The sequence below is a fragment of the Trachypithecus francoisi genome, unplaced genomic scaffold (assembly GCF_009764315.1).
Source record: "Trachypithecus francoisi isolate TF-2019V2 unplaced genomic scaffold, Tfra_2.0 Lachesis_group15, whole genome shotgun sequence".
Lineage (NCBI taxonomy): Eukaryota > Metazoa > Chordata > Mammalia > Primates > Cercopithecidae > Trachypithecus > Trachypithecus francoisi.
Window position 1 is genome coordinate 102,359,183 of NW_022681460.1, and position 13,561 is coordinate 102,372,743.

The 13,561-nt window shown below is 51.6% G+C and overlaps 1 protein-coding gene across 4 annotated transcripts in view; it reads right to left on the minus strand.

Moving 5' to 3' along the window:
• Window positions 1-7,031: 7,031 nt before the first annotated feature.
• Window positions 7,032-13,561, minus strand: part of SNX29 (sorting nexin 29) — a 617,391-nt gene continuing 610,861 nt past the window's right edge. For 3 of the 4 annotated variants that reach the window (XM_033236483.1, XM_033236482.1, XM_033236485.1), the window contains one exon: window positions 7,032-8,971. In XM_033236483.1, the coding sequence (XP_033092374.1) occupies window positions 8,842-8,971 (130 nt within the window). In that variant the 3' untranslated portion in view covers window positions 7,032-8,841. The remainder of the gene's footprint in view (window positions 8,972-13,561) is intronic. The other variant, XM_033236484.1, reaches the window with a different exon arrangement.

The following is a 13,561-nucleotide window of genomic DNA, read 5'->3' on the forward strand; positions in this document are numbered from 1 at the left end:
ATGCCCGGCTGACTTTTTCTATTTTTAGCAGAGACGGGGTTTCATCATGTTAGCCAGGATGGTCTCGATCTCCTGACTTCATGATCTGCCTGCCTTGGCCTCCCAAAGTGTTGGGAGTACAGGCGTGAGCCACTGTGCCCAGCCCCGGACAATGCTTCTTAAAGCATTGTCTGCCATGGGTCAGCTCACCAGAAGCAGAGCAGGGCCGGGCCGGGCAGGCATCCTCCAGAGGGTTGTAATCAAGTGACTGACCCAAACCAGTGTTAAAGGTCACAGTGGGTGCTGCATGGAGAGGAGCCTGAATGGCAGTGTGATGGCACGGGGTGGGGGGGTGACTGGGTAGGGCAGTGCGGCACTCACATCGTGACAGGCAATGGCAGCTCTGACCATGGTGGTGGTGAGGGGTGGAGGGTGCTGGAAGCTGTCAGATCCACATCTGTTTCAGGGGTGGAGCCGAGGGCAATAGTGCACCTTACCTGTCTTGCTCACTGCTGTATGCTTGGCAACCGGTATACACTAGATGCCTGTTTCTTATGGGAGTGAATAAGTAAGAACCTGGTCAATTAGATGGGAGTTAGGGGACAGGAAGAGGCAAGGACTGGTGGCCTTTACAGCTGCTAAGATGGAGCACCTACTTCCTCAACTGGGGAAAGTCACGGGTGGGAGCAGTTTTAGGGCAGAAAACAAAGAGAGGCCTCTTAGTTTGGTTTGAGATGCTTGTGAAGTGATGCCGATGGAGTGTTGGTTAGACAGTCGGACGTGAGGCTGACATAGCTTTGGGAGATGATGGTCCACAGAGCTCTGCTGCCCAATCCAGGAGACACCAGTTATACAGGACACAGAGCACTTGAGATGCAGCTCATCCAAGCTCAGCTGTGCAGTGCATAAAATAACACCGGTTTGGTAGACTTAGTACCCCAAATGCAAAATACATCAACATGTTTCAAAAGATGGCATGCTGAAATGACCATGTCTTGGATGTAGCGTGTTAAATGAAATATACTATTATAGTTTTGACCTGCATTTTAAAAGTATTTTTAATGGGTTACTAGAATTTGTTTTTGTGAAACAGGATCTCTGTTACCCAGGCCAGAATGCAGTGCTATGATCACTGCTCACTGCAGATTTGAACTACTGGGCTCAGGTGATCTACCTGCCCTGGCCTCCTGAGTAGCTGGGAAGACAGGCACACACTACCATGTGTAGCTAATTTAAAAAAAAAAAAAAAACTTTGTAGAGACAGAGTTTGGCTATGCTGTCCAGGCTGGTCTTGAATACCTGGCCTCAAGCTGTCTTCCTGTTTCAGCCTCCCAAAGTGCTGGGGTTACAGGCCTGAGCCACTGTACCTGGCTGAAAATTTTAAATGGCATACATGGCTGACATGGCATTTCTGCTGGACAGCGCTGGTGGTGGTGGCATTGGGGGGGTCACTTAGGATGGTGCAGGGCAGGAGCAGCAGCCTGAAGACAATGCCCTGAGATCCCTCTGCACTCCCCTACGTGCGGCCTCCTGATTTAATGCCCACGGCAACACAGCTGTGGAGTGCCTGGCATGGTACCCATGTCACCCACCCCCCAAAAATGGTTACATGTCGCCTCCATCAGTGACAGCCCACAGCAGCCTTGGCCCAGCTGGGCTTTGAGGGCCACCTGTAACAATGCCCTGCATGCGGCCCTGGTGGGAGCTTACCCTACACCTGGATTCTCATCCCAGGAGCCTTTCTTTTCTCAGTTACCATAACTGGGTTAAAAATCTTGACTACCTTGTTACAGGGTCTGAGTATTTGAGCCAGTGTGAATTACTTGGGAGGTGCGGGGGCAGCATAGAGTTTCTTCTTATTCTCTAGATCTCAGCTTTAAAAGTCACTTTAGCCAGGCAGGTGCGGTGGGCTCACACTTGTAATCCCAGTATTTTGGGAGGCTGAGGTGGGTGGACCACCTGAGCTCAGGAGTTCCAGACAAGCCTGACCAACATGGAGAAACCCCATCTCTACTAAAAATACAAAAAAAAAATTAGCCAGGTGTGGGGGTGCATGCCTGTAATCCCAGCTACTCAGGAGGCTGGAGCAGGAGAACTGCTTGAAACCCGCGAAGTGGAGGTTGCGGTGAGCCAAGACCGTGCCATTGCACTCCAGCCTGGGCAACAAGAGCAAAACTGTCTCAAAAAAAAAAAAAAAAGCCACTTTACCCAAAAGGACCCCTTGGCCTTAGCTGTATGACTCTCCACTGGCTCCCCCTTCCCCCCAGGGGACCTCTGGCCATGTCTGGACATCTGTCTGTCTAAAGGGGTATCCCTGGTCCCTGGCATCTAGCAGGTGGAGGCATCCTACGATGCATGGGACAGTCCCACACAACAGAGAATCATCCAGTCCCCAATGTCAGCAGTGCCTAGGATCTCTGATCCCTGTCACTCTTCTGCAATATTTACTGTGGTCTGAAATTATCCAGATGGTTGACTTCTTTAACAAAATGTCTTTGATCTGCCTGCTTCATGTCCACTGACTCCCACAGTGCACCTTACCTGTCTTACTGCTGTATGTCCAGCACCTGGTATATAGTAGGTGCCTAATGGTCTGTTTCTTATAGGAGCGAACACATAGGTACCTGTAATGAGTTTTTTTTCCTATATGAAATTTTAATTCTACATTGCCAGTTTATCCAGATCTGCCTAATATAATTAACTCAAAATGAGATTTTGTTCCATTTCAATTCAGTTGATCACACATGTATTAAAAGTTCACCTCAATCTCCAGTTGTTGAAAAAGAATTGAGACAGAGACCGTCCACTGAAGTATCTAATTTATAAAATGTCACCATTTTTATTTTGTCATTGTAAAGAGGTTTATCTCAACCAGGCTGTAACAAAATTTCCACAGCTTATTCCAAAAGAAAATATTAATACAAGAGATCTTAAAAAATTAAACACATTTGTTTAAAAATCCTATTATGTAAACCTTAACATAAGAGGGTACTTAAGATAATACTACAGGTTTCAGGGCGTTTCTGCAGACTTCTAGACCTTATGTAGACACAGACTATCATAGACTCTAGATACAGTCCTCTTACCCCTAAGACGGCTCACTGGGACCCGATCATGGGCACCCCCCAGTGGGGTTACCATCGCTCCTACACTCAAAAGCCTCGCTTCTCTAAGAAGTCGGTGTCAGATGACTAAGTGTTCTACCTGACAGCTAAGCCAGGGATGAAGAGAGGCCGACATTATTAGGATGAAGCCTGGATAATAAAAACTAATTAGCTCTACCCCCATTCCCTTCACTCCGGGAAATTTATGGTCTTTGGGGTCACTTATTGAGCGTTTACTTGCTCTGGGTGCAAATGTACGATCCACCATTGTGTGTGCTTCTGTCCTCAGTCCCGATTTTTGCAAGGACATCCTGTCTTTCCTACACGGACCATGAATGAGTGGTGGTTCCCTTTCATGGAGACCAGCGGCAGAGCTGAGCAGATTCGAGGGGAAGCGGGGGGCCTGGGTGAGTGGTTTTCTGGTTAGGATGGGAAAACATGTATGTAGCAGTAAGAACTAAATCCCTGGGCCTTAAACCACCTGTGAATCTAGAATCTTCTGCCAGCAGGGCTGCTTGCTCAACCATCTTTTGAGGAAGCCAGATTTCTTTTTCACTTCTCTAGAGAAACTATAAGGAAGGATATGCAACTTGGTTGCTGAGATTTAGAAACAAGCGTGTGCTCCATTACAGACTTAAGTTACCCAAATCAGGCCCATAAGATGGCAATGGCTCATGGCTAGAGTGAGGAATACCAGAGACAACTGATCCAGGTGCATTACAACAGCTGTGGGAAGATAAGCTACGGGATCTGGTCTGCCCAGAGCCAGGAGACCCTGGATGCTACACCCTGATTCCTACTGACCCAGGAGCTGAAGCTTGATTTTAGAAACATAACATTGTGTATTACAAAAAATGAACTTTTTTGGCACAGAAATGAGACAAAATATACAGTGCTACAACTGTGCAAAATCACAGAAGCCAATCTGAAAACAGCAAATATTTAACAGTAGCTTTAATGAATTAATGCACAATATTTTGATGTTACCATTGGCCTTACTAATGGCAGATGCCTGTCTTCCAGAAACGCCCCATGTCGGCCGTGACTCTGAGCGAAACCGCAAGACAGAGTCGAGACAATCACTGCCTTAGGGGTTGAAACCCAGGCACGAGGCTGCCCTTTGTGGGATTTCCAGAAGACTTCTAGACCTTATGTACACACAGACTATCACAGACTGTAGATACACGGCCCTCTTACCCCTAAGATGGCTCCCTGGGACCTGATCATGGGTACCCCCCCGCAGTGGGGTTACCATTGGAGGCCAACTGGCCTCCTAGCCAGTGTGATGTGCGGGGGGAAGGAGGAGTGAGGTGAGGTCTTGTTCAGGTCCCAGGAGCTGAAAACCCAGCCTGCCCTTTGCCATCAGTTCTGTGCCAAGGTCAGAAGATGCTTCTGGAGTGCAGGGCCTCCCCAGCATAGGCACTGCAGCTCACATAGGAGCTTGGCGGAGGAACGAAGTATGGATTCTGGGGGTGGCCGGAGAGGGAGGGGAACAGAACTCAGCTGGGCCTCCCTGTGAGGGGCCAGATGGAGTCGCAGCCCCACGGGGGCTTGAGCAGGTGGGGCAGGAAGGCCGAGGCCTAGAACCCCATGACTTGGTCCTCGGGGTGGATAAATCGGCCCATGCAGAACCAAGAGAGGCAGCCACAGCTCACCTGGGCCACAAAGCCCTGGCTCAGGCTGTTAGGATAAGCCGCCTCCAGAAGGCAGAGCTGCCGCGCATCAACGAGGCAGGCTGGTGGGCTTCCCTCCCGTTTCCAACCCTGGATTGTGATCACTGGTCTCAGTGCCTGTTTGCTGCATCAGTTACAGCCGTGCTATCAATCCGCCTGGTGTAAATGACTGGTCGCCTCTGGTTTTAAAGCACAATGCTACCTGCCATGGTTCTAAAGAATTAAATGGTTATCAAAGAATTCACCTTAATAAGTTCCAAAGTATAAAGCAAGGCCAAGGGCTGTGATAGACCCAGTCCACCTTCCTCCTCTTCCTCGATCTTGCAAGATGGCACCCTCGCTTACTTCACTGGATGATCCCTTTTGCAGCCAGCAGGTCCCTAGATGCAACTGGTGACTGGATGTGAGGATGGCTGCCACCACGGCCTGTAAGAACTTCTGTGAAAGTGTCTTCCTCCACCAGGGCCTGCCAGTACAGAGATGCGGGTGGCTTTGAACCCCAGCTCCACAATCTACAATGGCTTGCCAGCAACGTGAGTGGAGTATACTGCTAAGTGCGAAACAAAGAAGCTAGAATTTCAGACTGATTTCAGGAAGAGTGGTGAAGAAAGTTCTGTCTCAGGTCAGGAGTGCAGGGCTGGGCTAGGTTTCTAGCAGCCTTTAACCTCCCTTCCTGGAAGCGTCTGTCTTTCAAGGAGAGACACCTCTGCCCAGCCCTACGGTTCCTGAGTCTTCTTTCATCTGGGGGAGAAGAAGAAATGACATGATGCAAAAGATGGAATCCGGTGATGTTCTGTTTGAGTCAGAGCAGGCCATGGAGAGAAGGATTCGGCGTGAAATTCTTCCTCCCAGCAGAGGTGGTCCCAGAAATCCAAGGCCCTTGAGAGACAGGCAGGCCCCCCTGGTTCTCCTCTGAATGGGCGAGGGGGCTTCCTTTCTGAGATGCTGACTTTGGAAACTCCCGAGTAATCTTGTGTGAAGGAGACAGACGTGAGGTGCAAAGGATCCTATCCACAGGGGTATCTTTGCCACTGATGGGCCATGGGCTGAGCTAACCCTTGGAATTGAATCCAGGCTGAGAAGCAGGTGACTACACATTTAAAGGGCATGGATTTTGGGCACCAGGTTGCAGCCACAATCCTGCTAGGCCTGGGTGTTGCCACCCCGTTTCTCCAGGAACTGGGAACCCTGCCAGTTGTCTCTGTTGCCTGAAGTTCATCCCACCACATTAGAGAGCAGGAGGACGGGTGTTTTGGGCAGCAAGGTGAACCCAACCATTACAGAACATTCTACGGGATTCCAAAGGGAAGGCTTCGGGGAGCTGCTGCCATGCGCCAGTCACTAGCATTTCTGAGTGGAAATGAGGGGAGAGGGTCTGGATCTGGGCGATGACTCGAGGGTCAGTGCATGATCATGGGAGAGAGAGCAGGAGCAGGCAGCTGGGATGGTCCCCATGTGGCTACCAGGAATATGCTCTCCACGTTTGGGAGAGGAGGGCAGGGTTTCTGTGAATAATGAAGCTTTATCAAAAGCGGAAGGCAGAGTTTCTCCCACCCATTCAATATCAGCTGAGAGCATGCTTGTTTCTCACGGGTTAGTATCTGTCAGCTCTGTGAGACTGACTTGGCGTTGTTTCTTGACATCATTGCAGAATGTCCAAGGTGCTTCCTGGTGTGGTATCTGGAGAAGAGGACAAGACCTGATTCACATCCTGGGTTTCGGGGGTAGGTGTCAGAAAAGGTGCGGGTCATAAGCCTGGGCCCAGGGGCATGTTGGAAATGGGAGATTCCTTTCTGTATGCAGCAGAGAACAGGGAGACGACCTCCAGGGCAAGTTCCCTGGCTTAGGGAGGCCTTCCTGAGACCATCTCTGAGCTGGCAGCAAACACATACTTCAAAACGAGAGATGTGGCATAAACCCAATGTGAGGGACCATGACGGCAGCTTGAGCCAGATGGCAGCTTGAGCTTTTAGACAGTCCCTGCTTCAGTCTGTGAGGGCACTCTACTCAGAGTTGCCAGCCACGTGGGCCGATGTGCACTGTGGCCCTGGAATTTCCAATAAAGCATGTGTATTGGCCAGGCGCAGTGGCTGACACCTGTAATGCCAGCACTTTGGGAGGCCGAGGCAGATCAAGAGGTCAGGAGATCGAGACCATCCTGACGAACACGGTGAAACCCCGTGTCTACTAAACATACAAAAAAATTAGCCAGGCGTGGTGATGGCCGCTTGTAGTCCCAGCTTCTCGGGAGGCTGAGGCAGGAGAATGGCGTGGACCCCGGAGCTTGCAGTGAGCTGAGATCTGGCCACTGCACTCCAGCCTCGGCAAGAGAACGAGACTGCGTCTCAAAAAAAAAAAAAAAAAAAAAAACCATGTGTATCGCAGCAACGTTGGCAGGTGAGTGGGACAGACACCAGACTGCCTTTTCGGGATGTCTCGGGTCCTCCAGACTCGCAAACTGACTGCGAGGTCCTTACTTCCATGCACACTCCGGCTCATTGACTCTCATCAGGGCATGGCTTACCTGGTGCAGGGTGCCCTAGGAAGTCATATAGGCCTCGGTTTCTCTGGGGGGCTGTGTGTGAGTGATCTCAGCCTTAAAGGCCATGAACAATCTTCCTCCTTGCTACGAGGGGAACACACAGCAAAAACCTTCCAGGTGATTCTCCAGAGAGTTCCTCGAGCCAGGAAATGCTCCATGCTCACCTGGGCAGTACACATTTTAAGCCACTGAGTTGAAGCAGGTCCAGGACAAGCCCATGGCTTGTCGTCTAACTATCACCTTCCACCCGCTTCTGTCCTCAGGTTCCACTGCGTCTCTGCGTCAGCTTAAGGTGGAATGCACTAACTTATTCTTGCATAGTGTATTTCATGACCTCCTACCTAGTTACTTTACCCCAGAAATGCAAACTGCCTCAATGGTGCTGAGCATGTGAGGATAGCCCTCGTCCTGCGAGGGGCTCTGGTGTGAGCTCACTGGAGGAGGAGCCCCAGGGGCCGTCCAGTTGCTGGTCCCCATCCTCCTCTCCACCCGCCAAGGCCCCCTGTACTCTGAGAGCCATCCTGGCATGGAAGGAAGTAGAGGACTCCATCTTAAGGGATGCAGAGTTCTGTTCCCAAGGATAATGTTAGCTGGGCAGACGGGGGATAGAAAATGTCTTTAGTGGAGAGAAACATGATCTGTTCAGTGTCCATGCTGGGTCCAAGTACACAGACATGGAGCCTAGTTTGAAAACCATGGAACCTTCTGCTAGTGGTTCCCTGAGCCAAGTATCTCATGATGGTGAGGCCAAGGCCACCTTGGACAAGCTGGATGATGCCGGGTTACCAGGTTACTGCTGATGACTGGGTCAGATGTACAAGTTCCCCCTCCAAGCCTGGTGAGGGCCTTGGTGGCCTTAGGCTCCTGAGGGCACTGGTCCTTCCTGAAGCCAGCCGTGGGGAAGATAGGGGTAGTTCTCTGAACTCAAACACCACTAATGGCTCCTTGCCAAAGCCACAGGAATATCCCTCGGGAAAAGTGAGAGGTGACACGACTGGGTGTCTAATGACCGTTGGTGGAGAACGCAGTAAAACGAACCAGATCCCCTCCCCGCTGCCAATCCCAGGCATCCCTAGGTTGGGCCAGGCAATAACTTTAAACAGCAAAAAGAGTCTGTCACTCTAGGCCCCATGTGGAAAAGAATGGAGACGTTGGCTCTTCAGGAACCTTCTTGGGTTAGGGGATAAGCTGTGCATCTCACCCAGGGGGCACCAAGCCTGACCTGGTGCCCACCCTCCTGCCAGCCCTGAACTGCTGGGAGGTGAACGAACAGCTCCTGCAGCCCAGGGCAGACCCCAGGAGCAGAAGGACCGCGTGTTGCAGTCTGTCCAGCGAGGCACCGCCTTGCTCTCTGGGGTCAGGGACCATGTGGCTCCAAGACTGACCAGTTTAATCAGGGTGTCGTGTAACTGGTGTGGATCGTGTGCTCTGAGGGTCACCGGGTGGGCGTGGTCGTCACGCCGAGGTGAGGGGCCAGCGGCAGTGGCTGGGGTGGAGGCAGCTGGCGCGACGCATAGGGCCCGTGGCTGGGGTTCCGTCGAGGTCAGAGGTCGCCGCTCTGGGGCTCCACGTTGCGCGTCTCCCGGAGCTGACCTCGGGACAGTTTGGGGAAACGGGAAGCCGCTTTGGGCCGGCTGTTCTTGTTCACAGGCTCTCCGGGTGGGGCGATGTCGCTGGAAGAGCAGAGAGAGAATCAACTTAAGTCTGGGGGTTCAGACGCAAATGACCACGGGCCGGGAAAGGAGCCAGGTATGGGCAGCAGGAGGCATGTGCTTGGGGACTGTGGGCCGGCTCACTGCAGCAGCCTCTGACTGGTAAGTGCCCCCTGGAGAAATGAGAAACCCGTATTGTCACGTAAACTTTCTATCTTTTTAAAGCGCTGCGAGGCTCCAACCAAGCTTGGCTGTGAGTCTGAGCCAGCTCATGGTACCGGTGTTCCGGCTGCATTTTAAGGTTATGAAAGAATGTTCTAGGCATAGATTTCTTCCCCACGTTTTCTTTCATTTTCCAGCAAAGGTACACTTCCAAGTCCAAGGTGACTTTGGAGAACACTGTAAAGTCATAAAGGATGTGTAGCAAAACACAGCAGAGGGACTTCCTGTGGAACTGATCCTGGGAAATCATCAGGCCCTAGGCCCCGGTCTACTTATAAGGTGGTTGGGCACGGTATTGTGTTTAACCACCAGGAACAGCGGAAGTCACCACCAGGAAGGGGGACACCGATCCTGGTTCTGAAGCAACAAGAAGCAACACACAGCAGCACAGCATGTGTGGGTCCCAGGGCACACTTCTGAGGGGACAGAGTAGAGCCCGGGAGGCTGTACGCTGAGGGTGGAGGGGGCTCAGCAGGCAGTCCCATGTTGCAGTTGCATTTTTAAAAAACTGTTTTCTTGGGACAGAGTGTCAACTCTGTTGCCTAGGTTAGAGTGCAATGGTGCAGTCATAGTTTGCTGCAGCCTCAATCTCCTGAGCTCAAGTGATCCTCCCACCTCAGCTGCCTGAGCAGCTGGGACTGTAGGCACTAGCCACCATGCCTGGCTAATTATTTAAGCTTTTTGTAGAGATGGGGTCTTGCTCGGTTGCTCACGCTGGTCTCAAGTGATTCTCATGCTCAACCTCCCAAAGTGCTGGGATTACAGGTGTGAGCCACTGTGCCTGGCTAATCCTTAACCATACTTGAAAAGTCCCGTTTGTTAGCTAAGGGGACACGTAAAGTCTGGGGCTGGGAATGTTCTGTCGATCACAGGCTATTTGAATAGGAAGTAAACATCAACAGGATGCAGCAGTTGATAAGAATGATGTCTAAGTGCTAAGATTACAGATGTTAGAAAAGAGACATAAAAATTGTCTCCAATAAATATCTCACTGGGACAAAATGCTTTAAAACAAGACAAAAACCTACTAGGACCAGTGTTCACTCTTGCATCCTGAGCACCTGTGTGCTGTCATAGCTTTCTGGATGTGAGCCCTCTGGATCCTACAAGGGGAGACAGGACCCTGTCCACAGCTAGCTCTGCCGTATTTGTGGCTCAGGGAGGAAGAGGGCCACCTAGCAAGTAAGTGTCAGATCAGGATCATCCACCCCCAGCTGTCTCCAAGCCCAGTTTCACACACCACATGAGTTAAGGGGAGACTTGTGTTCGTAAAGAAATCCGTTCCCCTAGAGGGTCCCCGCAGGGTTCCCTGAAATAGCCCAATGTGACTTCATGCATCTCAGGAGTGATTCTCTTTACGATGATCTGGTTTGCGTTGCACCGTTCCAGAGACACAGCCACTGCGAGTGAAATACCTCTCGTTTCAAGTCTGACACCCTGATAAGCTAACAAAATGAAAGACCCCTTTTAATGATTGCCTTCTATAAGTCAAGTTGAGCTTTGCCTTCTGTGCATGGATGAAAAACATTTGACCTTGAACAAAGCTGGAGATGCTCTGAATCATCTCTGAGCCCGTCCAGCCTGGTATGTGCCACCCATTCGTCCTTTAGGTGGTCGTCTGGCCGCAGGCCCAAAGCAAACATGCCCCTCTTACTTCAAAGGATGACTCTGCCTTACCAGAAGCCTCTTTATCCCTGGAGCCTTCTGAGAGGATGGTTTGAAGATGCTGAAAGGAGGTCTTTGCTCACGGTGTAAGGAGACTGATTCTTAGAAAGATAAAGGCAGGCTTGGATGTAAATGTCTGTTTAAAGCGATGCCCTCACAGTCCCCTCCTGTCACGCTGTTCAGATCCAGGGTCCGACCAGCCACTCCTTAGCCTGCAACACCACCATCGGTCAGCACAGCCAGGATGAACCTGGCCTGCAATGACCAGAGCCTGGGGAGGAGCCCTGGAGGTAACGGGCTCTGAGAGTGGTTGGGAGAGGCCAGTGCCTTGCTGGTTGTGAGAGAAGAGGTACCAGTTGGTGGGGCGAGGATGCTTTTATAACACTACCTGCCATGCGCAGGGGTGGAGAGAGGCTGGGGCTCTGAGGCAGATGCCTCTGTTCAGTCCTGCTGAGGATGGTGCTGTCTGAGCCTTGGTTTCCTTGTCTGTCATTTGGGGACGACAACCAAGAGCACATCCTAGTGCTGTGGCAGGGATTCGAGGGCTGCCTGAAGCCACCACCTAGCTGTGTTTCTGTAGGCAAATGCCTGCTGTCTGAGCCTTGGATAGAATAAAGCTAGGGTGGTTTTAAGCATCATGGGGATCCAGTGCCTGCAGTGACAATGACGAGGCAGCACTGAACACTGAAACACACGGGGCTGTGCCACCAGACACCATGCTGGGCACGAAGGGCTGCAGAAGTGGCCTTGGGCTTGGAGAGCCACAGTCCCACTGAGGATGGGGAGGGCAGACCCTGGACAGATCACTGGGATAGAAGCATAGGGTGGGGGGGATGCCCCAAGGAGGGAGAACCCAGGTGGTTCGGAGCAGGGCACAGAGGGCTTCCCGGAAGAGACAGAGGTGTGGAGGGTGAGCAGGAGTGAGGTGAGGGTCACTGTCCGAAGGGCCCTCTAGGTGTGAAGATGAGGACAGGTGAAGTGGTGGGACTGTGGGGGAGGGGTGGACTTCTACCCGGGCAGACCCAGCCTAGCTGCTTCCTCTGCCTGGAACGCAGGGTTAGCTCAGGGCGTGTACTTGAGCAGTCACAGGGCTGTGTCTGTCTGATGTCCGAGCCTGGCGCCTGGGGACTCCCAGTGAGTGTTGGCTGCTGTGGTTCACAGTGTGACAGTGGGCTCATGTGACATGCAGATGCTTCAGTCCTCCTGGTCCTGTGGAGCAGAGCCATGTCCTGGGACACAGGCTTGGTGGGTGGTGAGATGGGTGGACCCGGGTGGGCTGGCAGCAGGGCTGCTGTGATGGCTCCTGAGAACCCAGGGTGAGGGTGGGCAGACGAGGCTGCCGGATGATGCGCTTCATTCCGCACAAGTTGAGAGGATGACACCTGCAGAAATCTGCATGGAACAGGGGCTTCAGTGACTGTGTGACGGACAGAAAACCCGGACTGCTGGGCACGGTGGGCTTGAGTGGAGAGTGCTGGTGGCTGCTGGCATAAGAGGCTGAAGCTCTTGCAACCGCCATCTTTGTAGGTCGAGAATAGCCTAATACTGGTAATGCTGTCTGGCTGAATAGCAGGATCTGAAGGTGTGGGGTAGGTGGGACTAGGAGTGTGTAAACTGGGGAAGGAAGCGGGCTGATGTAGATAGAAGAGACAGGGCCACTACTTAGCGATGAAGGGAAGGAGACCCCACATTCCCCCACTGGGCCCCTCCCCTACAGGGGAGAGATGAGGCCAGTGCCACGCTCACTCCAGTGCTGGCATCCAACAGTAGAGATATGGGCTGTAGTCAGACGCTTTCCAGGGAAGCTGAAAGGCCTTGCATTTACAATGACAGCCTTCACTAAGACCCATTGATTTTTTTTTCCCCCCTTTAAAACCAAGGCTCCCTCCAGACCCTGCTGCAGATGCCTCCTCCCACCAGCATCCTCAGAGTGAAATTCCCATACCCCATAGCCCTTGTTAGGTGGCGACTTCTGCCTCGTGTACCACTGAGACTTCCGGAATGACGGCACCATTTCTTAACCAGCTTCACTGATAGAAGCTAGCCACCAAGAAGCAGACTGTCTCTTGTCTGGCATGACTGCATTTTTTAACAAAGTGGGCTTGCAGCTCTGGGGCCTAAGCAAGAGACGAATGCATAGACAGGGTACATTCTGTTCCTGCTTGCCAGCAGGGACTCTGTTAATGCTGGGGCTAGGTTTGTTCTAGTTTTGCAAACAAGAAAAAGGGGGTCTTGACGGCAATCCATCAGAATGGATTGCCAAAGGCCTTAAGTCCATATTCAGAGTCAGAAAACTTGCGTTTCTTCTGTTAGACACTATAGACCTTGGAGAAAGATCCATAATCTCTACAAGACGCATCTTTCTGATGTGTGAAGTGAGGATAATAGTGCCCATCATACATCACTCAATGCATATGTATGCGGTTGGCAATAATTAGAAATAGATATGGCTCTTCTGCTATCCTGCAATAAGAAAGTAAGAGGCACCAGTGAAGTCTGGCCAGGAAATTCATAGCAACTTTTAGTGCTAGAAGCATCTAATATACCAAAGGAACTGGGTAGAGACTTTCTCTCTCTTCTAGAGATGGGGGTCTCCCTATGGGGCCCAGGATGGTCTCAAACTCCTGGGTTCAAGCGATCCTCTCACCTCAGTCTTCCAAGTGCTGGGATTATGGGCATGAGCCACCCTACCCAGCCAAGGAGGCGTGTACAAGATTTTACAAA